Genomic DNA, 24,337 nt, shown 5'->3' on the forward strand with positions numbered 1-24,337 from the left:
ATGTCGATAAAAGATTCCTCGAATCAGTACGCATCTCTGTTATCGAATTGCATCAAGAGCAAGAATCTCAACCTGGGGAGAGCTCTACATTCCCACCTCATCAAGACAGCTTTAATTCTCGATGCATTCTGCACCAACCGCCTTATCCATATCTACTCCAAATGTGGCTCCATAGACTCTGCCCAGAAAGCATTTGACGATCTCCCGTTCAAGAACGTCCGCTCCTGGAACACCATGATCTCCGCGTGCTCCCAAATGGGGTGGTTCATGAAAGCCCACCACATGCTCGACGAAATGCCTGAACCAAATTTAGTCACATTTAATTCAATCGTTTCTGGCTATGTCAAAAGCGGGCTTTACAAAGATGCGATTAAGGCGTATAGAGGAATGCAGAAGCATCACCGGAATACATTGTTGATGGATGAGTTTACGGCCGTGGCTGTGGCGAATGCATCGGCGAAATTGGCGGCGGCTGAGATGCTGCGCCAGGTGCACGGAGTTGCCACCGTGATGGGGTTCGTATTCGACGCAGTAGTTTGCAACGCTTTGATTGATGCTTACGGGAAATGCGGCGATCCAGACAGTTGTTACAGTATTTTTAGTCAAATGGAGGCGAAGGATGTCGTCTCGTGGACTTCCGTCGTGGTTGCTTATACAAAAGCATCGAGATTGGAAGACGCTTGTCGAATATTTGATCGAATGCCGGTTAGGAATGAAGTATCATGGACTGCTTTGATCACGGGCATGGCGCAACACGGAGAGGGCGAAGGCGCCTTATCCCTATTCAAGGCCATGCTGAACGAAGGCTTAGTCGCGAACGACGTCACGTACGTAGGCGTTCTAAGCTCCTGCGCTGATTTAGCGCTGATCGGAAAGGGTAAGCAGATCCATTGCCGAGCATTAAGAGTTCGAAGCAGTAGCATTTTCGACAACGTGTTTGTAGTCAACACGCTGATCGACATGTACAGCAAGTGCGGAGACATGACATCCGCGACAAAGCTATTTAAGCGACTCGACATAAAAGACACCGTCACCTGGAATTCGATAATAACTGGACTCGCGCAGAGTGGCCATGGAGAGGCTTCGCTAGCAGTCTTCCACAAGATGCTGAAAGCAAGGGAAACGCCGAATGATGTGACATTCATCGGTGTTTTATCCGCCTGCAGCCACTCCGGATTAGAATCCGAAGGGCTCAAATTTTTCAATATGATGCAGGAAAAGTTCGGTTTGGTCCCAAAAACAGATCACTACGTTATCTTGATCGATATGCTGGGACGGAAGAACAGACTCATAGAAGCCATGGAGATGATCGAGAAAGCTCCTAAAGGCTACGATCATATCGGGATGTGGGGTGCCCTTCTAGCCGCTTGTCGAGTTCATGGAAACTTAGAACTCGGCACAAGGGCTGCAATGGCTCTGTTTGATCTTGAGCCCAAGAATACGGGGAGGTACGTAATGCTAGCGAATGTTTATGCAGCAGCGGGTAAATTGGGCGACGCGCATCGAATCAGGATGCTTATAGACAGCAAGAATCTGAAAAAGGACGCGGGACATAGCTGGATAGAGGTGAAGAACACAAGATATGTGTTTGTAGCCGAAGAGCTGGTTGGATCCGAGCTAGACGATATGCAAGAACTGCTTATCACTATTAGAAACCATATGAAGGATTTTTGACGCGTCGAGTAGTCTTTCGCTTTGACGTTTTTCGGCGAAGCTTCAACTACCTCTTGTGTTTCTTAAGGTTATTCAAAGAACAACTAAGGTATGAAAAATTTTGTCCATTTTCTTGGACAAAACTGTGTGAAAATGACAACGATAGTTGTCCAATCAAGAAGTGCCAAGAAAAACAAGAAGACAATGCAGAGTTTCAAAATCACCCTTCACAGACGGCAAAGACTTTTGAATCGTGCATTGTATTGGCGGGTTAAAAGTGTCACTTTGACTCTTACCTCTACACTATGTATCTATCTATATAAATACACATATATATGTATATATGAGTATGTACCTAAGTAAGATCATGGAACAATCATCAAGTGATTTCCAGTTCTGGGGTGGGGAGGCAGCGCCGGGAGGCGAAGATCAGGCACATAAACACAAGTATAGCTGCCAATCGCCGACATCTCGGGCAAGGGCTATTGCAGATGGAAGACAGGAGCTTATGGAGATGATCAAGGACATGCCGGAATCATCGTATGAGCTGTCCCTGAAAGACATAGTGGATAAGGAAGATAATGTGCAAGAGAAAGAAGTGATACTTGTGGAGGAGACGAAGGCAAGGCCGAAGGAAGAGAGTAGAGCTTCGCAGAAGAAGGGCAATCAAGTATGCCGGGCCGAGAGCATGGACAGCGAGGCTTACCTGCTGAGGATGTTCCTACCTACATCTCTGAGTTTCAGCAAGAAAAGCACTGCAAGAAAAGAGTCGAAGATTTCATCAGGGCAAGTGCCTGAGCGACGAGCTGTTATAAACTGGCGGAAGATAACATCTCTTGTTTTGAGAAGTGACCCGACCAGCACAGAAACCAGCAGGAGCCAAAGCAATGGCGTAAACAGGTATGTGCACGTTCATTGTTTGTTGGTCGTAGGTGTAGAAGCCCTACAAAAGCCAAGTCAGAACAATAATCCATGAGTGAATTTTTAAAACAACTTGTGTGGATTTAAATTTAGATATGAAAAAGGCGGAGCATCGGAAGATTAAAGTCACTCTTGTCACTTTAGCAGAGATCTAAATTCAACTAGTTAACTAGAAATTCAAATTAGGTGGAGTAGTTGGTTACCAGACACATGCGAGAAATATTCATCATTCACATCACATCGAATAGACCACAATCAAAGGATCAAGAGCCTCTAGCAGATGATAACATCTCATATGAACAAACTTTGAATAACATTTTGTACTCAATTTGAATTACCTTGACATCTGTTGGTTTCCTTTCAACAGGCTGTCCAAACCAAGACGACGACAAGGTTGCCTATTCTGATCGGCTTTGACAGAGTTGCAGAAGAACCCAGAAATTGGAATGATCCTGAGCCTGACAAGAGATATCTAAGCTACAAATTAATGCCTGCAGAGCTCAAATGGAATGTTTTCTAGCAAGAAACGATATTACCAGCTGTTTATAGTTCATAGTTATTAATAGTTAACAAGAATGTGGATATATTTCCAAAACTCAGTAAAATCACATCTTGAAAAAATGTGAGGAGCTAATCGTGCATTTCGATTAGGATAAAAAGACAGCAATCTGATATGAATTTCTTCTTTTCCTCAGACCACAAAACTCTAGATATGCCAGTTTGCTCATCTTACATTTGTTCAGAAACCATCAAATTAACTATAAGACAGACGAACATGTATAAGAACTTACGACAGACAAGCACTTCAATAATATACCTTTTCCAATCTGAAATCAATCAACTCTGTAAGACGTGGTTGGCATTCCACAGAAACAAGAAAGCATTAGTGGAAACACAGCAATATTACTGTTTCATGATCAAGAATGGCAATGAGCTAAGAGAGCTACAGACACGGACATGGGAAGTCCAGAACCTTCTTAATTCTATGGATCATCTTCAGTGTCGTCTAAAATAGCTCCTCTTACTTTAGACCTGCCAAAAGAGAACCTCTTCATCAAACTAAACTTCCCCAAGTTAACAACACAGCAAGGGTATAATAATAACCTGCGATGCACTGGTACAACACGGTTAGGAACTTTAGTTGAGCTTGGGTTGTAAGTAGCGCGCTTGTCTGCAAGTGGATTAGGAATAAACAATTTGTTATTTCAAGCTTGGCAGAAAAGCAGAAACCACAGTCAAGAGAAAGCAAAAAGTAATGGAACATAAGCTTGACTATTTTTTTAATAAGTGGAAGGCAGACCATTCTCAATGAATCTATTAATGCATTAACAACCAACTATGTTAGTCAACGCACATACATGTCTATAGATAGCTATTTGTCTGTATGTGTACATGAAGATATGTTCTTCTACTCCCTGATTCTAGTCAATAAAATGATCACAGGCAAACTAATAGAATATGGCCCATTCAAGTGACCAGCATAAATTTAAGTCAAGGATGCATAACGTATATTCTTATAAAGCATAAATATCTTTTAATGTTATATGTGGAGGTAGTTAGTGCGCTGATTGATTGTAGATGCAAATTATTATACATTTGTTTCTTTAAGATGAAGTTAGAAAGCAGTCTTAACCTTATGAAAGAGACTACCTGGTGAATCTTGCGAAACCATGGAAGATGTAGAATCTGAATTTTTGCTGTCAATTATCTTCTGTGATTTGTGCTTTCTTGGAAGCAGAACCATGTCTAATTGCTTCTGAAGATTGGCATTCTTCTCCTGACAAGGATTTGCTAAAATCTTCTTAGAAGTGACAAAACAATGCTTGGCTCACCTATAGGAATTGAATTATGAGGGTATACTAAGTTGTACCAAGACATTAAGAAATCGTATCAACGATGTACCAAATAACAAGCATACAGAAAATTAGCACTTTGACAAAACTAAGGGTATGTAAATTGTCACTTTAACTTAATGGTACAGTTCATAATCTTGTTAAGCTCATTTATAAATTTAGAATGGATTAATTCTGAACGTACTAGGCAATATAAAGTTAATAATTAAGAAGACTGTCACATAACACTTAATTAAAAAGGCACAATCAAAATTATATTTTACTACCTCCGTCCCAAGCACCCTACAATATTTTCCTTTCGGTCTATCCTAAACACTTTACAACATTTTCAAAATAGGAAATAATTGATTATATTTAATTCCTCCACCACACTTCATACCATCACATCACCGAAATAAAAATAAATAAATATACACTTCTCTCTTTCATCACATCACTTAATTTCCAAATTATTCTACTTAATACTAACCTCCTAAATTTCCGTGCTAGAAACAAATGTGGCACCATGTTGGCAACGGAGGGAGTAATTTTTTTGTTAACATTTTGCCTGATAGAAGCTTTTACTCATATTGTATCAATTTTATATTAGGCCAGTTAAACAAACTAATACAATAACAGTGTTCACAAATAAATCAGTATAACGTTAAGTCTGTAAAATAACACAAATATTCAGCTGTATGTAACTATTAAACAAGTGTACTAAAACATAAATTTCCAGACAAAACTCACAACTCAATGTCTCAATTTAATTTATTCAGTATTTAGTTTTCAACATAATCATTTCATTTTACTATGCCCCCTAAATAATACAAGTCTACCTCCAACAACCAAATGATACAAACCATATCATATTAAAACCCAACAAAAGATGAAACAATTAACCATTTAGGCAAGAGGAACATCAGCTAGTCAAATACCAGCAAAAAGGCAGAAATACCTGTTCAGCAGCCACAATATTTTTCAGCTGATACTTATTCGCTTGCTCTGCAGGAACATAGGAAGGAGTGAAATTTTTACCAATGCCAGAGAGAAAAGGACGAGCCAATATTTTTTTTTTAAAAAAAAAAGGAAAAAGGAGTTGATAGATGATAGAACAGAGATTTTCACATAAAGGTAGCACAGACAGATGCCAATTATTCACTGGCTAGATACAAAGAAAATTATACTTAACAGCACATTGACTAGTAGAAGACCTTCTGCCAGTGAACTTTGTATATCTTTGAATTCTTTATAAAGCTCCAGTGAAATATTGGCCATAGCCTCACCAGCAGCTCCATCGACAAGTTTACCAAGGAGTATCGAAATCCTTGGCATTCCTTTTGCTTTCTGGGCAATTAATTTTGCAGAAGAAGCACCTAAAGTCGCAAAGGACAATCAATCGACAATTGATGTATTTATACAAAAAGCTTAGATACAGATGCTGTTAAAGTTATTATAGTTGAAGTAGATTGCTTGAGACTATATCTACAAGGAGAAATGAAAACTAGACACGAACTCATCAGTGCAAAAGATGGGGGAAATGCAAATCATTAACATAAAGTTCCCACCACCCAGATGCAGTTCACCATTAATCTCATCAGCAGGAAACCTGCTGACAACCTATAGATATACAAACATAATGTATATGCCACTGGAGAGGGGAAGAAAGTATAGCGAGCATATTCTAAATGTTTTTAGCATAATCTAAATTTTCTTTCTTTTTCCTTGATAAACAAATATAATGAAGCAGTCTTGATATTGCATAGACCAAAAACTGAGAGAAATATGAAAACATCACATTCTTGGTCAGATTATTTAATAGGAATTGAACATTCTATAATATAGTATCATTCAAAAAGCAATATTAGGTCACGAACCCTCAATAATTAGCTTCACGTCTCCAGATTTTAGGGAAGCTACAATGTAGTCTACAAATTCAGACCATGAGCCACCAATTCCAATGTTATCCCTCTGCATCACAGAAACAAAACAATATTGCTAAATGTGTATTTCATCATAATGCAAGTGAAAGAGACAAATAACCCAGTCAACATCATTTGTTGGCTGCTGATAGGGATCGCCACAATCTGCCAAAAGGTGCTAACTAATATTTCATTCTTAAACAACCGAATCTGATTGCACAGGCTTCAAGAACCAAAACAGTTCTAATGAAACAAAATATGTACCAAAATTCGTATTGTTGGCCCTAAAAGGTAACGATATGGGGAACATGCTGACCTTTTCTAGGGTGCACAGAAGAGCAAATGAAATTCTACGGAATAATAGGAGCGTGTTTGTTTGGGGGTTTGGATTTTGAGTTCGGATTTGAATAGTAAAAATTTTGAATTTGAATAGTTGTATGATGTGATATAAATAGGTGATGATGTGATGTTTTTGAATGTAAAATTAATTTTTAGTATAATATAAAAAATAAAAAATAGGTATTTGATTTGATGTTTTTTGGGGGAAAATTTTGGATGAATAGTGGGATTTTGTCCAAATCCATCAAACGAACACACCCTTAGTCCCCCTCCTGACAAAGAATCAATCATACTAACCAATTTCAAGCAGACAACGAGAGCTACAATATCAACAATGTAAGCAAGGATCAATTTTAATAAAACAAGATCATATGTAATGAAAGCAATAAAAATCCATGCAGCCATCTATTGAGGAATACAATAGTGAAAACGACAGCCATGATTAATCTAACAACAGAGGTTGATAAAGGGAACAACAGCAGAGTTAAACATCTAAGTCAAGAGATAAATAGATGTATAGACAAGGAAGGATAAGTGAGTGTAGTCAAAGCCAAGTTTCGGGACAAATCAGTAAAACAAGATAACAGCTGAGAACAAGTAAGAACAATTTGAAAGTTGTTTGATGGACTCTTCTGTGCTTCATTACATAGGACCTAACAAAATGTGGAAAATTTCCTCAGCTAAAGAGGTTCCATTTTCTTGAGTTTGAAACTAAAATTTGGTGTTATACCATACCTTATGTCACATGGCAGATACAAAAACATCTGTACGAATTGAAAATTCCCCAGCTGAGTAAAACTTCGTTTTTTACTCCATTCCGTACACCCATTCTCGAAGTAGGCGTTGCCCAACAATCACTAAACTCACCGTTCTAAACTTTTACCGTAATTCGCAGTTGGGAGGGAACAAAATGAAGGTGAAAAGTAAATAAATGCACACTGCAATAATTGGAAAAGAGAAATATTTCGTCCAAAAGTAAACAGAAGAATTGGAATTTAGAAATTGAAAATAATAACAAGGGATTGCGGAGTTACTGACCAAGTCTTCCATCTGCTGGCGGCTTTTGACAGCTTGGAAAGTGTTGGACTTGAAGTCGGTGGCAATGAAGCGGAAAGAAGAAAGGTCGTTTTGGTCAAGATGCACCTGAAACAGAAATTCCGACGGCGTGGCAGTAACCTGCGGTGGCGCCGACGATTCAGCGATGACTCTCCCGAACAAAGGCTGCATTCTTTTTATCCGAACCTCGACTTTCTTTTCTTTAATCTTGCAGTTCTGCTATGTCGGGTTTCCAGCTTTCGCGTTTGTGTACAAAAGAGGAAAGAGGAATTTTTCAAGGAAGACGAGGATCTAAGGCTTTGTTTGGTTGCGGATTAAATTGATTTGACATGGGTGTGAAATTATTAGCTCTTCTTTTATCAATTTTTTTTTTTTTATAATTTTTATTATACATTTAAAAAAATTATACATGTTAAATTAAATATTAATTTTAATTTTTTATATTATATTTAAAATATAATATTAATATTTATTTATATTACATTATATAATTATTACTGATAAAGTAGAAATAAAGGTAAAAATATTAAATTAACCTATTGTATTGTATGATATAAACATAATAGCATTTGTATAATATATTGTAAATTGAAAGAGTATTTCTACGGACGGACCAAAACAAAAAACTTGATAGATTGTTAAGAACTGAGGAAATAGTATCTTATTGATCGTTAAAAAAAAATATTTATATGTGTAATGAGTATATTTGTAATATAAATAAAAATTATTTTGATACTAATATGATTATTTTTACTAATAAAAAAAAATATATTTTTAATTAGAGCATACATATGAGATTAGTAAAAAATTACTTAAAAATTCAATTCAGAAATATCTTAAATGTTTTTAATTAGTTGAATCGTTTTTACGACAATTCAACAATTCAGTTTGATTTGTCGATTGTGTTCCAAACCATTTTTGAATTGAAATCATTCATAAATTGAATCAAAATTGTAATGCCGGCAGTTTAATTTTTCAATTTATATTTTTATCGAACCATAAGTCGGCAATGCACGATTCAAACTGTAAATTTTATTATATTAATTATTATTATTATTTATTAGTATTATTTTTAAATTCAACCGACTCAAACCAATGGTTCGAATTGCGAAACTGACAGATCGAACCAACAATTTGAGCGGATTTTTTTTTTTTTTTTTTTTTAGGTTCTATAAAAAAAAATTGAAATGTTTTAATAATATAAATTCTAAGAATTGAAATTATAATTTTTTTCAATATTTATTTATTATAAATAAATATTTTTACTAAGCTTTAATATAGTAAGATAATTAAATAATTTATACGTTTAAATGAATTTAAAATTATTTCTAAACAAATTAGTTTCTAATAGTAAAATATAGCTTACAAATTAACTATTTTTATGCATTTACTACTTTAAAAATAAAATAGAATAATGTCAATTGGGCCGGCGATGGTAATAATAATAAATTAATGGACCTAAATTGAATTAAGATAAAACGAATAACGCGTGATTGGCGGCCATACCGCCGCATATTTTGTCAGTTTGTAATTACACAAATGACCTCAGCTAGCGCGAGCGTTCGGGTCCGACCCGATTCTGTCGGGTTTGATTTAACGGGTCTTTCTTTTAGCCGAGAGTGTACACTGATAAATTATTGGTTGAACCTAATACTCTAAGAATGAGGCTCGATGGGAAAGTCACACTGCTAATGGATCTTTGCTTTGACATTCTTATCCTTTATTTATGTATAAAAGGTAATTTTACGTGTTATATTTGAAATTTAAACAAAAATTAAATGTTATTTTAATATTAGTGTTTGATTATTTTAAATAAAAAATTAATATTTTAAAATAAGACATAAAAAAATAATATAAAAAATAGTTTGACTTATCTTTTAATTTTCATATCCACACAAACTAATTTAAGAATACCGCTATCATTGGTCAAACCCAGACACTTCCGGATCTACCTGCCACACACGGTTCAGCTTTCATCATTCCCTTAAATTTATCCCATTATTCTATTTGAAAAAATAAAAAAGTCAAAATTTAATTATTACTCTTCATTCAACTTTTATTTACAACAAATATATCACTATTTTTATTACACTATCTTTTCATTCTTTTTTTTTTTATTACTAATTAAATTTTTTTAAAAAATGCATCAAACTATCATTTTATTTTTTCAATTTTTTAATAAAATATTTATTTTTCTTAACCTCCGCACAAATTTCAAATTGATTAATTTTTGCGAGGGAATATAATATAATTTTTATAATAAAAGTATAATCAATTTGTCTTAATTGAAATATCATTTATTTCACTCAAAATATTAATTTCATCTTATCGTAAAAATAATCATATATTAATACCATAATATTATTAATTTTTACATAAATTATAAATATATCATACTATCATACACATCTTCACCTATCTAATATAATATTATTATTTTTTAATTTATTATAAAACTTAAAATAGACACTTTGGACTGAAAAAGAGAGTAATATATATTGTTAATAATAAAAGATCATACCGCCCCAATCTCACCAAATGTACCTTCTTGCGATTTTATAATAGAACAAAAAATAATACTCCCTCTGTCCACAGATATAGTGTAATGATATTTTCGTCATTCATTTTTTGTGTAAAAGTAATATTATGATATAAAGTAATGATATTTTGTGAAAAAAAATGAGGTATTTAATTAAATATTTACTTTGTAATTGGACGTTTGAAAATAAAAATATGTAACTTTCTAACTTAACGGAGGGAGTAATACTTTTATTTGCTAAAATATCATACCTCATCCATCTCACCTACCTTTTTGAAATTTTGTAATAGATAAAAAAATAATAATATTTTATTGACTAGTGGAAGTATGTAATAAGTTTTTACATTTTTTTTCTTTGACTTTATACATAAATTAATTATATATGTAATAATATAATTATAATTTAAGTAAAAATTAAAAATATTTTGATATAATATAATTATCTTTATTAAAAACATGAAAAAGATATTTTCTAGTGAGATATTAAAACATAATAAAGAAAACAAAAAAAGTAATTTATTTCACCTAAATGATCATTTTTATTTATAGTAAGAATAAATGGGATAAAATGCAAAATGATGAGATGAAAATATTGGAAATATAATGCCAACTTAATATCAAATTAGAACCAAACATAAACTTAATTCTCCATTAATAATCATTTATTGAAGAGGAAAAAAAGAAGACAACTCTATTTATATATGCTTTTAGAAAATTTGGGTATATTTCTTTTATCGATTTTTTTAAATTTTATTATTTAAACTTTGTAGTTTTAGGAAAAAAAAATAAAAAATTTCTCTTATAAAATATTTTATTCAAAGATTATTTTAATATCAAATCAAAATCAATTTTTTCCAAACTCTCAACTAAAAAAACACACACCCTTTGATATTACATAAATAGTCAATTTTTATTTTTATTTTTTTAAAAAAATCTTTTTAAGTGAAGCTAGTTTTTCTCTTTTAACATATGTCAATGCTAATCCCAAATAAATCATAACGTTCACTGATTAATAATTAATCTCCAAAATGATTAAAATAGAAATATAGGAATTAAAACTACCCATTTTCCTTTTTTTTCAAAAATAAAAAATAAAAAATCACACACACAGATAAAGTGTACTTAAATTTTCTGTTTAAATATTTATTTTTAATTAAATATAAACAAAAAGAAAATTACAGATATACACATTGAAGCAAAGCTCATAGAGTTGTCATGTTCATCCTACCTTTTTGCACGTCCTTTTCACTTCCTTTTTTATAACAACTATATATTTATTTTTAATCATATTAATAGTAATCATTAAATAAACAAGAAATAAAAACTACAACAATAATTGCAAATATCATTCCTTCCATTACGTAACAACTCCCTCCACGTTTATACCGGTTATCCTAATACAACAATCTTATTTATTATTTTTGTCTGTCTCAAAATAATGAAAACAATCTATGTCACCATAAAATTATTCATACTTTTTTATTATTATTATACAATTGTCACTGTTTTTTATAATAATATATTAGCAAAGACAAAAAAATTATTTATCATTATTTTTTATCAACTAATATTAATATTCTTTAAATATCGTACAACACAATAAAACTATGCTTATGGGACGGAAACTATTAACTATTCATATCTTATCATCAATATATATATCAAAACAAAAAATACCGATAAAAAGTTAATTTTGGTTAATGTGGCGGGGGCAAAAGGGACATTTTTCACCACGGTAGCCATAATTGATTATCTGTGAAGCCCAAAGCTGAGCAGAGAGAGTGAGAGAGGACAGTCATACTTCAAATAATTGAATAACAAACACAGTGCGAAGATCAGATCGATAGATAGATAGATAGATAGATAGATACATCTCGCCTTACGTTCAGAATTTCTTGGAGTTCCGGTTCCAGTGGTTTCCTCTCGCTCCCAATTTCTTGCTTATAATTGAAGAAAAAGGGCGAGGAGGAGGTCCCGGAAGGCCGCAGCTCATCCGATTTCAGACGTGAAAAAGAAGTATTAAGAAAAGAGTGGAAGGGGAAAGAATAAAAAAGAGGCGTCAGATCTCATCTCACCGTCTTCGCGTTGATTACACATTTTTAATTACGCAAATGCGTGTGAAAGGGATGCAGTGTGAGCATCAATTAATGGGGATTTAAATAAACCCCAACCCCCAAAAGGAGAAGAAGCCTTTGTAGCTGTAATTCCACGCGCGCGTGTGCTTATATTTTTATATATATATTTATACGTAGACATATGCATCTTCTCCACACTGGAAGCCTTGTCGAGAGCCAATCACCGACACTGTGTCTTATACGCGGAAGATAAGCCAATGAGCGGAGCTCATGCTCTGTGCTTCCAGATCTGAAGAAAAGGTATTACTATTATGTACGAGAAAAAAAAAAGCTCGTTCATCTGATTCTTTCGTGTTTGTTTTTGGTAAACTGTGTTGAAAAATCTTGGAAATGTTAGTGCATTTGGCTAGATCTTGTTCTTGACCAGTTTTGGTTTGATTTCTTAATATAGTCGAGAGTTCTTGATTTGAGCTTTTGGGGGTTTTGTCTGTCTGTGTTTCTTCTGGAAAGTTTTGTGTCTGCAGAGATCTTTGTAATGGAATCGAATGTAGTTTGATTTGAAACAAGTGGGGGCACTCTGGATGCTATCATGATTTGATCTGATTATGGCTGCCTGAATTCGATTACTTTTTTAGGGTTTTTAAATGATAGACATTTTTGCAATCAATGCTACTGTGTTTTCATCATCCTTAATGATCTCATTCTTTTGAATCTCATTTATTAAAAATGTGTTTCTTATTTATTCCAGCCTTGTTTTAGATTGATTGAGTTTGAAGCAGAGATTTTAGTGTTTAGTTTTTGTTAATGGTGTAGGTGCAGTAGGAGAAGCATCGAGGATTGTTTAAAGAGTTAAGAAGTTGAAGCCATGGCTACTGGCAAGTACACAAGAATCGACGGCCGGAAGTCATCGTCGGGTTATTGTTCGACCGTTACCGTTGTGGTGTTCATAGCACTTTGTTTGATCGGAGTTTGGATGATGACATCCTCATCGATCTTCCCTGTTCAGAAAAGCGACGTTTCGGAGGAGAACAAGAATGGGGCGACCGAGATCAATGCCAAGAATAAGAAGGATGGCACTCCAGCTGAAAACAGTCGCCCTCGAGATGGACAAGAAAAAGTGTTCGAGGACAACCAGGGCGACTTATCGGAGAATGCAATGAAGTCGGACAACAATGGGGATTCGAATCAGGAGGAGAAAAATGAGAAGCCTGAGGAATCGAATCAGGAGGATAAAAATGAGAAGCCTGAAGAGTCGCAGCCGGGAACTGAGGATAATAAGGAATCAAAATCCGAGGATGAGAAAAAAGACGAGGTAACAGGGGATAAGGAAGGTAGTTCGAATGATGAGAATGACCCTCAAAAAAAAGCTGAACTTCAGGCGGAGAATAAGGACTCTGAACCTGGCTCGACTAAAGAAGATAATGGCAATGAAAGCAACCAAAATTCCGAAGGGAGCTCAGGGACGACTGATGGAGATAAACAAGACGGTGGTCAGGCAGACGAGAAAAAAGATGAGAAGCCGGATCAAGATTCCGCCGAGAACAAGGAGAAACAAGGCGAAGTGTTTCCTTCCGGGGCGCAATCTGAGCTCTCGAATGAATCTACTACCCAAACCGGATCATTTTCAACTCAAGCTGCAGAGTCGAACAAGGAAAAAGATGCTCAAACTTCACCTGCGCAAGAGAATCCGAAAAAATACGCCTGGAAAATATGCAATACCACTGCTGGCCCCGATTACATTCCGTGCCTTGATAACATTGAGGCAATTGTTCATCTCAGATCGACTAAGCACTACGAACACAGGGAGAGGCACTGTCCCGAAAATCCTCCAACCTGCCTTGTTCCCGTCCCTGAGGGATATAAAAAATCTATCGAATGGCCTACAAGCCGCGAAAAGGTATTGAACTTTAATGGAAGTGTTATAACTTTGCTTCGTTGGATTCGTTTGTATTAATGTTGTCGGACTTATTTATAACTCGCGCTTATTTTGTTTATATTTATAGATATGGTACCATAATGTTCCCCACACCAAGCTTGCTGAAATCAAAGGACATCAAAATTGGGTTAAAGTTACCGGCGAGTTCCTTACCTTCCCTGGCGGTGGCACACAGTTTAAGCACGGCGCTCTTCACTACATTGATTTTATACAACAGGTAAGAAATGTTTAAATCTTATCCTTCTGTGGAACTATTTGTTAGATTAGATAATGTGTCGTCATTTTCCTTGCCTTGATGGCTGCAAATGCATAAGACAATCGCAGACAATTGCAGGCTTCCTTGTTTATCGAATTTGGTATTAATTTGCATCTTGAAAGAAATTGTTACATAATCAAAATTATGCATTTTTGCTGCTATGCAGTCGGTACCCGATATTGCATGGGGGAAACGTTCCCGAGTTGTTTTGGATGTTGGCTGTGGAGTAGCTAGCTTCGGGGGTTTTCTCTTTGATAGGGATGTTCTAACAATGTCGCTGGCCCCTAAAGACGAACATGAGGCTCAGGTTCAGTTCGCCCTCGAAAGAGGAATTCCAGCAATATCTGCGGTTATGGGTACAAAGAGACTCCCATATCCCGGGAGAGTTTTTGATGTTGTTCATTGTGCTCGTTGTAGGGTACCGTGGCATATCGAAGGTACATTTTCAAGCCACATTTCTTGTTTGCTGTTGAACGCAATTGGCTGTATTTATGTAAGTTCTTACATTGTTTTAATTATCAGGGGGGAAACTTCTGCTGGAGCTGAATCGATTGTTGCGTCCTGGAGGTTTCTTCGTATGGTCTGCGACTCCCATCTACCAAAAACTCCCCGAAGACATCGAGATTTGGCAAGGTCTGCTTTCAGATAGAGTTAATCTATCTATCGATATATACATATATATATATATGTACATAGGTTTTGAATTTTCCTTGTAATGTCGCCAGCCATGAAGAAATTAACCGAAGCGATGTGCTGGGAAGTCGTTTCGATAACGAAGGACAGGGTAAACGGAGTAGGAATTGCCGTATACCGCAAGCCGGCTTCAAATGAATGCTACGAACAAAGGGAGAAAAACGAACCTCCCGTGTGCCAAGATTCTGACGATCCAAACGCAGCCTGGTACACTTAATTCGCTTGTTTTCGACTTCCAACCGTTAAATGTTCTTTACGCTTATCGTTTCGGTTGGTCAATTTGAATTTATGTCTTCGATGTTATTTAGGAACGTGCCGTTACAAGCGTGCATGCACAAAATCCCCGTGGCTCAATCAGACCGCGGATCGCAATGGCCGGAACAATGGCCCGAGAGGGCAGGGAAAGCGCCTTACTGGCTGTCGAGCTCTGAGGTCGGCGTTTACGGGAAGCCAGCTCCGGAAGATTTTCAGACAGATTACGAGCACTGGAAACGCGTCGTGGAAAACTCTTATTTGAACGGTCTCGGCATAAACTGGTCGTCGGTGAGGAACGTTATGGATATGCGAGCTGTCTACGGAGGGTAAGATCCTCAAACTAAATCCCGACTCGATTCTATTTTCTTTACTGCAGCGACTGACTAACTGATGCCTCCGGTTTGTCGTCTGATCATAACAGATTGGCTGCTGCCATGAAGGACTTGAACATATGGGTCATGAACATCGTCTCCGTTGACGCGCCCGATACACTACCAATCATCTACGAGCGAGGCCTGTTCGGAATTTACCACGACTGGTGTGAATCGTTCAGTACTTATCCGAGATCGTACGATCTTCTTCACGCCGACCATCTGTTCTCGAAAATTAAAACGAAGTGAGTTGAAACAAAAACACGAACCTTTCTGCGTTCGACGTGTGCAATTCATTTATTCATTCGAATTCGAAATTCTCTATCAGGTGCAACTTCATGGCGCTGGTTGTGGAGGCGGACCGGATTCTGAGACCGGAAGGGAAGATCATCGTGAGGGACAAAGTCGAGATCATCACGGAGCTGGAGGAGATATTCAGATCGATGCAGTGGGATATTCGGATGACGTACGCTCGGGACAAGGAAGGGCTGCTGTACGCTCAGAAATCGATGTGGCGGCCGGAGGAACAGGAGACGCTATCGTATGCGTTGGCTTGAAGAAGATGTGGCGGCCGACGTTTGTTTAGGTAAGAAGTCTGTTTTTTTTGGGTGATGGATGTATGTCTGTATGAGTGTGCCGCCATGGTTGAGTATCGATTGTCAGGGAAGTTGAAGTGAATCGGACAGGGACGAAGGACAGGTTAGTTGAATTGCTTGCTTAGATGATCCGATGTTGTGTTTTTTTTTTGTCTGTGGACGACGATGATGATGTGAAATTAGCCGTTTAGTGGCCATTGAAGAGCAGTGAGCCTCTGCAACTAATTACTTAAATTGAGAACGAAGATGGAGATAACTCTGCTATACTGCATTTACTATATATATATACTCATTCTCTCTGTATTATGTTCTTCATTCGTCATTTCTGTTTAAAAAATGACAGTATTTAACAGTTATATTGACGTAATATCATCAATCAAATTGTTGAAAACTAAAATTCAGATGCTCCAACATCGTCAATTCCGTTGGTGTGGATTTCGGAAATATTTCAAAGAGTTTGTTCGTCATCGAATTTGAGACAGCTCCGACCGTGGAGCTTGCATGGCTTCGAGTCTAGGCTGATGATTTCGATGGATATAAGCTAAAATTTACTGAAAATATAAATTAACATAACTAAATTTAAATTAATAAAAACACAATATAAAGTAAGATATAATTGGAGAAATCTTGTTGTATGTGTATGTTTTGTTTTGCCATATTTATCTTAATATAAGCAACCGCCCTTAAATTCTAGGGAAAGTGTTGTAACATGTTTGGAAGCTGACAGATTTAGCGTCTAGGCCACACCTGTGTTGAGGCGCAATATGCCCGGAGTATACCATACAATATGAAAGAATAGTGTCTTAGTGCAATTAGCTATACGGGATAAAGAGCTCGCATACATGGGACGGATTATAACCGAGAACCTAGAGTGTAAATGTCGAACCTGTGGCAATGTGGTAGTTATTCTTTCAAACTCCTTATAACTCTATCAATTTTCTCAGATTGCCAAAAATGGGCTTGAACCATGTCTTTATTGCTTTTGGAGTTAAGATTGTTGTTGGGTGGCTCCGCGGCCTGAAGCTCATTTGCTGTTGGACAGCTCCGCGGTTTGAGAGGTCCGACTCTTTTTTTTTGTTATGAACCTCTTCATGTTCAGATACTTTTGAATCCATGTCAAAACACCAATTTTTAATTTAAAATTGTGAAATAAGACCACGATTATCTTTGCCCCAAGCAAACCATTTAATAATCTGAATTAAAGTCAATAGATTTTGATTGCTTGTCCGTATTTGCATAACCACTCTCAAATGCATTTAATCCAATGATTATTTTTTTGTTATATTGAAGAAATAGAATCAAATCTAGCATTAAATTTGTGCACTTTATAGCTAGTGGAGTCAATGTTGTCAACCCATATACATTTGACTTAAATTACGATATATTTTTAATCAAGAATGAAGATAAATTTCAGAATGCTAAATTTAATAATTCAATATAAAATCTATCTGTGGTGAAATGAATAGAATGCACATTAGAAAGTACTCTCCTTTCTCGTCTAATAAAGTGAACCTGGAAATCGTGAACTATATAAAAGATAATTATAATAGTCTATGGCTCTCGCATCCGTACGGATTCTAATTACCTTTCATGGAGTATTAATATAGAAAATAACTCCGATGGGAAAATCAAAAGTTGGATGCATAGATAGAACACTTATTAAGCCTACAAAAGGAATACTTGAATTTAATCACCGGAGAACCGAGCCTATGATGCAATGATTAGATCCTGGCTTCGCAATTATATGTAAATTGTAAGAGTATTTGTAATGTTAGGTAGATAGTACAATTACTAAAAAAATAATAATAATAAAATATAGATACTAAACTAAAATAGAAAAATGGATACTTTGTTATAGTACGGAGGGAGTATTACTCTAAATCGGAGAAATTGATTGATGAACTGAGATGTATTTCTTTTTGCAAAGTAACCACGATAACATCAATGGGATTTTGTCTTCTCATCTTGATCAGGTAATCCTTCTCCTTATTTCGTAATTCTTTTTTATAATATTCATGCTTTACCTAATGCTAATGCACATTCCACCACACAAAAAACTCGATCAACACGCAATTTTAGGATCGGAACCCTCCCTACCTCTTGATTATTCTAATCATTTTTCTTCTTCGTCGGTCTCTCCTACTCCTCCATCCCCCCATTTCTCAAATACACCATCTCTTAGACCTACTAGAACCAGAACAAGATATCTTAAAGATTATGTTTGTCCCACCATTCATGACACTAATTATACTATTTGACATGATGCACTAGATGTTACACTACAAAAATCCCATTCTTACAAAGTGATTGTGAGACAAGCCATGCAAGAAGAATTTGATGTTCTTTGAAAGAAACCAAACTTGATATCTAGTTGATCTACCTATTGAAAAACAACTTATTCCTGTAAGTGGATTAACAAAATTAAAATAATAATAATAATAATAAAAAACAATGGTTCCATTAACAAGTTTAAGGCTTATTTGGTAGCCAAAAAATTCCTTCAACAATATGAATTGGAATACACTAACTCTGTTGCCCATGTTGAAAAAATGGTAATTGTAGGGGTATTAAAATTACTATAGCAACTTCTAAACATTGGCCTATGATCCAATTAGACATAGATAATGCCTTCCTCGATGAGCATTAATTTAGATGAATAAGTTTATATGATACCACCTTAAAGGTATAATCATTCTTTTGGACATATTTGTAAATTGGACAAATTCTTGTATGCCCTCAAACAAACTTCTTCAAGATTGATGAAAAAAAAAAAAATTATTATGAGACGAAGGAGAAGGAAGTATAAAAATATAAAATTATAACAAGTGAAAAGGACTTTTATTTCATAAGTAGTACCTAATAATAATTGGTCGATAAGATATTCATTATTATATTTTGTAAAGTTATCAAGTATGATAAAATTTTAAATATAAACAAACTAATGACTTACGACCTTAATTGGTTCAACTCGTTTGAACTTTTTAAATTTAGCCTTATTCGCTAAGCTAGACAAACAAAAAAAAAAAAAAACTCACAAAGTTTAATTCACTATGTTATGAACTCGAGAGTTTATTTATGAATATTGGATAGCATTAATTATAAAATAAAATCAATATAAATAATAACAATTTTATTTTTATCTATTAATGTTTTGGTTTGAATAAAATAAAAATGGCTTAACAAGCCGAATCAGCTGAACACACAAACAACAAAATTTGGTTACACGTGTCACTTAATGAATGGGTACAAGCCGAGCTGTTCAAACATAAATAATTAACTCAGTTCATACCAAAAATAGATTTTGATCTTAATTACTATTATATTACATAAGAGAGTAAAATTAGATGTATTTTTAATCAATATATAATACAAATTTAATTCAGTCATGCTGAATTATTGAGTTCAACATGCAATCCCATGCATAAGTTAATTAAATGTATATATATTATTTCACTATAATTAAATGAGTATAATGTTTTTATAAAGAATTAATGTAACGATATTAATAGGGAAGCTTAAGGATAAAGTGGGTTTTAATTTGTTGTCAAGAGGAGCGAGTCCCATTCCTATTTCCATGCCTATTGTCCTCAATATTCCTATTTTTCACATTTTTCACGTGTAATAAAATCTAAAAACACTTCTCATCTCATCCCTCCGATCCCACCATGAAAAGAGAGAGAGACGCCGCCGCCGCCACCGCCATCCCCGACTCCGACGACAATGACGATGACGATGACGACGATCACCACCACCACCACCACCATAGACCACCACCACCCGCCTTCACAATCACCCCTGATCAAATCCATTCTTGTAACCCTAACCCTAATCATAGAATGCCCTCTCTCAATAATCCCTACAAACACCACCACCATTCTAAAGAAAACACCAATCCCGACGCCGGAGGAGCTACCATAGGCGGCATTGGATGTAGCGGCGGCGGCGGCGGTGGTGGAAGTAATAAAGAACAAGATCGGTTCCTCCCAATCGCCAATGTGGGACGTATCATGAAAAAGGTCATCCCCGGAAACGGGAAGATCTCCAAAGATGCCAAAGAGACCGTTCAAGAATGCGTGTCTGAGTTCATAAGCTTCGTCACAGGCGAAGCCTCGGACAAATGCCAAAGGGAAAAAAGAAAGACGATCAATGGGGATGATATTCTTTGGGCCATTATGACCTTAGGGTTCGAAGACTACGTAAATCCTCTCAAACTATACCTCACAAAGTACCGGGAGATCGAAGGCGAGAAGCTGAACATTCCCAAACAACATCAACAACAACACCAACACCAACATCGCGTCGTCGAGCAACATATGCAACACGACCAAAACATAAACATGCCTTATAGTAGTGTATACCCTAACCCTAATTTGATCCCACAGCCATCTTTCGTGTCAAATGATCCTCCTTTTTCGTTGCCTTTCTCGTCGAATTCGATCCAAACGACGACGTTGCCGGCTCCGACATTGCCTCAACAAGATCATCTCGACGATCATTGGTAAAAAAAAAAAAAAAAAAAAAAAAAGCTACATTTTTACATTTTTTTTTATGCTTTTGATACTATTGTAAGTAAATATTGTCTTTTTCTTTTTCTAGGTTTTTTTTGGCATATTATTTAGAAACATAATACAGCCAATCCATTTAATTTAAGTTTAGATCGAATATTATACATGATATGAACGTGCTTGGTATGATTTAACACCCATATATATATATACACACACACATATTTATGCTTGCACAACCCAAATGAATTGGATTCTAATATGGGTTCAAAAATCTTAAACCCATGCTCTTTACCTCTATTTTTTTTTCTAAAATGTTTTTATTGTTTTCGTATTCTCATTCTTTTTTTAAACAAAAAAAAATTAAAAATTCAATTTTTATTTTATTGTTTACTATACAGTAGTCTCAAATGATGCTTGCCTCAAAATTGTATGTTCTCTTATTTCTTTGGGCAAGGGGTTTGATTTCAAATATGGTTTTGAATTGGATGGATTGAAATGTGTTTAATTTGAAATACATTAAAAAAAAAAGAAATCTTTATTGTTTTGATTGAACATGTTAGATTTATTAGAATAATTTAATTATTGTTAGATATGTAAAACATATTTGGAATATACTATCTACCTATATATTATAAAAGATAACTTTATAATACTACGAATATTACAAAAATGCTACAATACTAATTTAACTAAATATCAATAATAAAAACTAAAATTAACACATTAACCATTATTAATCTAATCTATTCTACTTAACCCATCCCAAACGATCCTTTCTCGGTTTAGGGTTTTCACACCCTATATTCCTCTTCGATCGCCGTTTTCTTCGTTCGCTTCATGATTTTCAGGGGTGATTCCAGCCATATCCGCCGTCGATGGCCTTCGACCCTCCGACTTCGGCTTCGATGGAAGGTTCTTCTCCGTCCCTACGGCGGGGTTTCACTCACTCCAGTCATCGCTTCGACCTATTAATCGATTCAAAGCTCGAGTCTCTCAAATCGGACTTCGACGAGGTTGGATCTACTTCGCCGGAGTCCGTTTCGGTTGCTACCTGTGAGATCATTCCAGATTCAGAATTGGATCCGGAGCCGGTCGACGGAGCATGTTCGATGGCTGTCCGTGGCCGCAGTTCTCTTTTTCGGGTGAGATCTTCAACAACTCACGGTGGAATTGAAGTGGCTCGTCCGAGTTGCTCTTCTACTGGTGATGTTGTATTAGATTTCATTCCAATTTATTGTCCATTGGTCGTTGAACCTCCGGCGAACTTTAAGGGAGGTATGTGTTTTAGGGTTAATGCATTTAGTTTAGATTTGGTTGCTTAAGTTAAATTTATTCATTCACATTTCATTAAGTATTTCACTACTTATGTTTTCTTTATTTTTGGAACTCGCAGGTATGCTTTGTTTATTGAACATGATTCTTTGAGGTATATTTTCGATTCTTTATGTTGGATGAGTTTATTGAACATGATTTCTGAGGTGTGGAAATGTTTATGTGGCAAAACCATGTTGATAGTTGGATTCAATAGTCTGAGATGATGATTCAATTCCTCAATATGTGTTACACCGAATGTGAGTTTTGGAGACATATACACCGTATAATGTTATCGCTCACATAATAGTGTGCACTGTCCCTAATACATTCAATATATTCTTTAGAAATTTATTGAATGCAAACACTCGATGATCTTTCTAGGATGAGAGTGTTTAGCACGCTGCCCATGTTCGGTGATGTGTTTCGCGAATGTGAGTTTTTGGAGACTTGTACTACGTATAATGTCATCAGCTTGCAGTAAGTGTGCACTATCCCTATTGCTGCCCCCACTCTGTGATGAGATTAAACTCTGAGAGTGAATGATCCGATTGCATACACATAAAATGACTTAACATTTGCTCTTTTTATAGGTGAAAAGAGGGGGAAGGAATGCCTTTAATTGCAGGGAGATTAGGTAAATTTTTAGGAGGGAATTGAAGAAAACATTCTCCACCTAATTTTTACTCTTTGATTAGACTCTTTTTTGTGGTTGAAAATTCTAATTTACAACTGATTTTCATTTATTTTGTGCAGTGTTTTGGGGGATTATTACGAAGATCAGATGTTTAGTTAAATCGATTAGTGTTACTTTTATTGATGTTAATGACGTTTAGTGGCCTAATTTCTGTAATAATCTGTCTTCATTGAACACTAATTTCAATTATGAGATGTTTGTGTTATTTGACCAGAGTTTGGGAGTATTATCCGTGTTAATTGTGTTGTATTTAGAGTGCTAATTATTGTTTTAAATAGTGATTTAATTATTGTAATTATTGTGTTAACAGATTTTTTTAATTACAGTATATTAATTGGTTGTTCTAATTGAACAATATATATATATAAAGTTACATCATATTATTACATACTATAAGTACTAAAAGGGCATTTTGGATTTTTTTATCATTATTTCTACTGGATACAAATATAATGCTAATATTTTTTAAACATCGTGCCCAAAAAAATTGGATACATTTTTAGGGGACGAAAGGAGTATTAATATTGTTTGAACTTTCTGACTACTGGCTATAACACTATATCCAAATATTTTAGTTCTATTTAGATATAAGTTTTTGGAAAATTTTGAAATTTTAAAAATTTGGAAAATAAAAAATTAATATTTAATTTGACATTTTGTGAGAGAAAATATATTTGATACAATATTTTTCCAAAAATAATAGTGTCAAATTAGTGAAAAGTTGGTTATGTAACCGGAGTCTTTATCTACCTAGTAAGTAAGGTGGTAGAAATAAAAGAGTATTTAGTATAAATTTTGAATAGAGTTAAAATACTAGCTCAAATCCTTTCTCAGATTTTTTTATTTTTTATTTTTTATTTTTTATTTTTTTAAGATTGTTAGGATTTATGTTTGCGGATATATGATTAATGGCTGCATTTTCCCAAAAATTTGAACTTTTAGGTAAGACGGTCATACAACTTCTGACATGGTATCAGAGTTTGGCTAGATCTCGAGTCCCACCGTTCCCATTTACGCACATATACATATGCAAGTTTCGCACCTGAAGAGCAGAATCTGACTAAGTCTCGAATTCGGTGGGCGCACATATGCATATTCAAGTTTTTCCGACCCTCCATTTGCGCACATATGGGCAATTTTGCCATACAAAAAATGAAAATGATCACATCATTGATATCCGACTGTGTTGCAATGAGAGATATAAAATAAGTGGATGCTCTAAAACGAGGGCCTCCATGCACAAATAAATAAATAAAATGCATGCATATTATATCCTTCTCTACTTTAATTTTTTTTTTCTTCTTCTATGAACAATATTCGATCTTTATTGTTATTATTATGGCAGCTTGCATGGTTGTGGTGCATGCGGAAATATCT

At 35.2% G+C, this 24,337-nt stretch overlaps 5 protein-coding genes across 10 annotated transcripts; 4 read left to right on the forward strand and 1 right to left on the reverse strand.

Annotated features, from left to right (window-relative positions):
- On the forward strand, nucleotides 1-1,688 carry LOC127248479 (pentatricopeptide repeat-containing protein At2g21090-like). Its single transcript, XM_051270835.1, has one exon. It carries the CDS (start codon nucleotides 1-3, stop codon nucleotides 1,672-1,674), a length of 1,674 nt encoding a protein of 557 aa, XP_051126792.1. The 3' UTR covers nucleotides 1,675-1,688.
- Nucleotides 1,689-2,570: 882 nt separating this feature from the next.
- Nucleotides 2,571-8,042, reverse strand: LOC127248480 (uncharacterized). 6 transcript variants are annotated; one of them, XR_007838113.1, is made up of 10 exons: nucleotides 7,706-8,041; nucleotides 6,284-6,377; nucleotides 5,621-5,782; nucleotides 5,365-5,411; nucleotides 4,225-4,351; nucleotides 3,679-3,745; nucleotides 3,548-3,606; nucleotides 3,392-3,417; nucleotides 2,913-3,032; nucleotides 2,571-2,596 (listed from the first exon to the last, which is right to left on the reverse strand). XR_007838113.1 is itself a non-coding variant. In XM_051270837.1 (9 exons), the coding sequence occupies exons 1-7, from the start codon at nucleotides 7,892-7,894 to the stop codon at nucleotides 3,558-3,560; spliced, it is 735 nt and encodes a 244-aa protein (XP_051126794.1). In that variant the 5' UTR covers nucleotides 7,895-8,042; the 3' UTR covers nucleotides 2,913-3,046; nucleotides 3,392-3,417; nucleotides 3,548-3,557. The 6 variants fall into 6 exon arrangements, 2 of the variants coding, with proteins under 2 accessions (XP_051126794.1, XP_051126793.1); XR_007838114.1 differs by having other exon boundaries at nucleotides 3,532-3,606; XR_007838112.1 differs by having other exon boundaries at nucleotides 3,392-3,606.
- Nucleotides 8,043-12,392: 4,350 nt separating this feature from the next.
- Nucleotides 12,393-16,747, forward strand: LOC127248610 (probable methyltransferase PMT26). Its single transcript, XM_051271047.1, has 9 exons — nucleotides 12,393-12,637; nucleotides 13,151-14,234; nucleotides 14,341-14,490; nucleotides 14,696-14,966; nucleotides 15,052-15,162; nucleotides 15,255-15,429; nucleotides 15,531-15,803; nucleotides 15,899-16,093; nucleotides 16,177-16,747. The coding sequence occupies exons 2-9, from the start codon at nucleotides 13,203-13,205 to the stop codon at nucleotides 16,403-16,405; spliced, it is 2,436 nt and encodes an 811-aa protein (XP_051127004.1). The 5' UTR covers nucleotides 12,393-12,637; nucleotides 13,151-13,202; the 3' UTR covers nucleotides 16,406-16,747.
- Nucleotides 16,748-20,109: 3,362 nt separating this feature from the next.
- Nucleotides 20,110-20,946, forward strand: LOC127248511 (nuclear transcription factor Y subunit B-7). The gene is made up of 2 exons (XM_051270874.1): nucleotides 20,110-20,321; nucleotides 20,400-20,946. Exons 1-2 carry the CDS (start codon nucleotides 20,110-20,112, stop codon nucleotides 20,944-20,946), a joined length of 759 nt encoding a protein of 252 aa, XP_051126831.1.
- An 862-nt stretch (nucleotides 20,947-21,808) lies between these two features.
- On the forward strand, nucleotides 21,809-22,451 carry LOC127248899 (uncharacterized). Its single transcript, XM_051271455.1, has 2 exons — nucleotides 21,809-22,227; nucleotides 22,346-22,451. Exons 1-2 carry the CDS (start codon nucleotides 21,828-21,830, stop codon nucleotides 22,375-22,377), a joined length of 432 nt encoding a protein of 143 aa, XP_051127412.1. The 5' UTR covers nucleotides 21,809-21,827; the 3' UTR covers nucleotides 22,378-22,451.
- Nucleotides 22,452-24,337: the final 1,886 nt, after the last annotated feature.

Source organism: Andrographis paniculata, unplaced genomic scaffold (genome assembly GCF_009805555.1).
Source record: "Andrographis paniculata isolate CXL003 unplaced genomic scaffold, ASM980555v1 Contig34END, whole genome shotgun sequence".
NCBI classification, from domain to species: Eukaryota; Viridiplantae; Streptophyta; class Magnoliopsida; order Lamiales; family Acanthaceae; genus Andrographis; species Andrographis paniculata.

Coding starts and splice junctions, on each gene's coding strand:
- LOC127248479 (XM_051270835.1), top strand. CDS start 1: ATGTCGATAAAAGATTCCTCGAATCAGTACGCATCTCTGTTATCGAAT.
- LOC127248480 (XM_051270837.1), bottom strand. CDS start 7,894: ATGCAGCCTTTGTTCGGGAGAGTCATCGCTGAATCGTCGGCGCCACCG. Junction 6,378..7,705: donor GCCAGCAGATGGAAGACTTG/GTCAGTAACTCC, acceptor TCTGTGATGCAG/AGGGATAACATTGGAATTGG. Junction 3,746..4,224: donor GGTTTCGCAAGATTCACCAG/GTAGTCTCTTTC, acceptor ATCCACTTGCAG/ACAAGCGCGCTACTTACAAC.
- LOC127248610 (XM_051271047.1), top strand. CDS start 13,203: ATGGCTACTGGCAAGTACACAAGAATCGACGGCCGGAAGTCATCGTCG. Junction 15,163..15,254: donor AGACATCGAGATTTGGCAAG/GTCTGCTTTCAG, acceptor TAATGTCGCCAG/CCATGAAGAAATTAACCGAA. Junction 16,094..16,176: donor TTCTCGAAAATTAAAACGAA/GTGAGTTGAAAC, acceptor ATTCTCTATCAG/GTGCAACTTCATGGCGCTGG.
- LOC127248511 (XM_051270874.1), top strand. CDS start 20,110: ATGAAAAGAGAGAGAGACGCCGCCGCCGCCACCGCCATCCCCGACTCC. Junction 20,322..20,399: donor TACAAACACCACCACCATTC/TAAAGAAAACAC, acceptor CGGCGGTGGTGG/AAGTAATAAAGAACAAGATC.
- LOC127248899 (XM_051271455.1), top strand. CDS start 21,828: ATGGCCTTCGACCCTCCGACTTCGGCTTCGATGGAAGGTTCTTCTCCG. Junction 22,228..22,345: donor TCCGGCGAACTTTAAGGGAG/GTATGTGTTTTA, acceptor TGGAACTCGCAG/GTATGCTTTGTTTATTGAAC.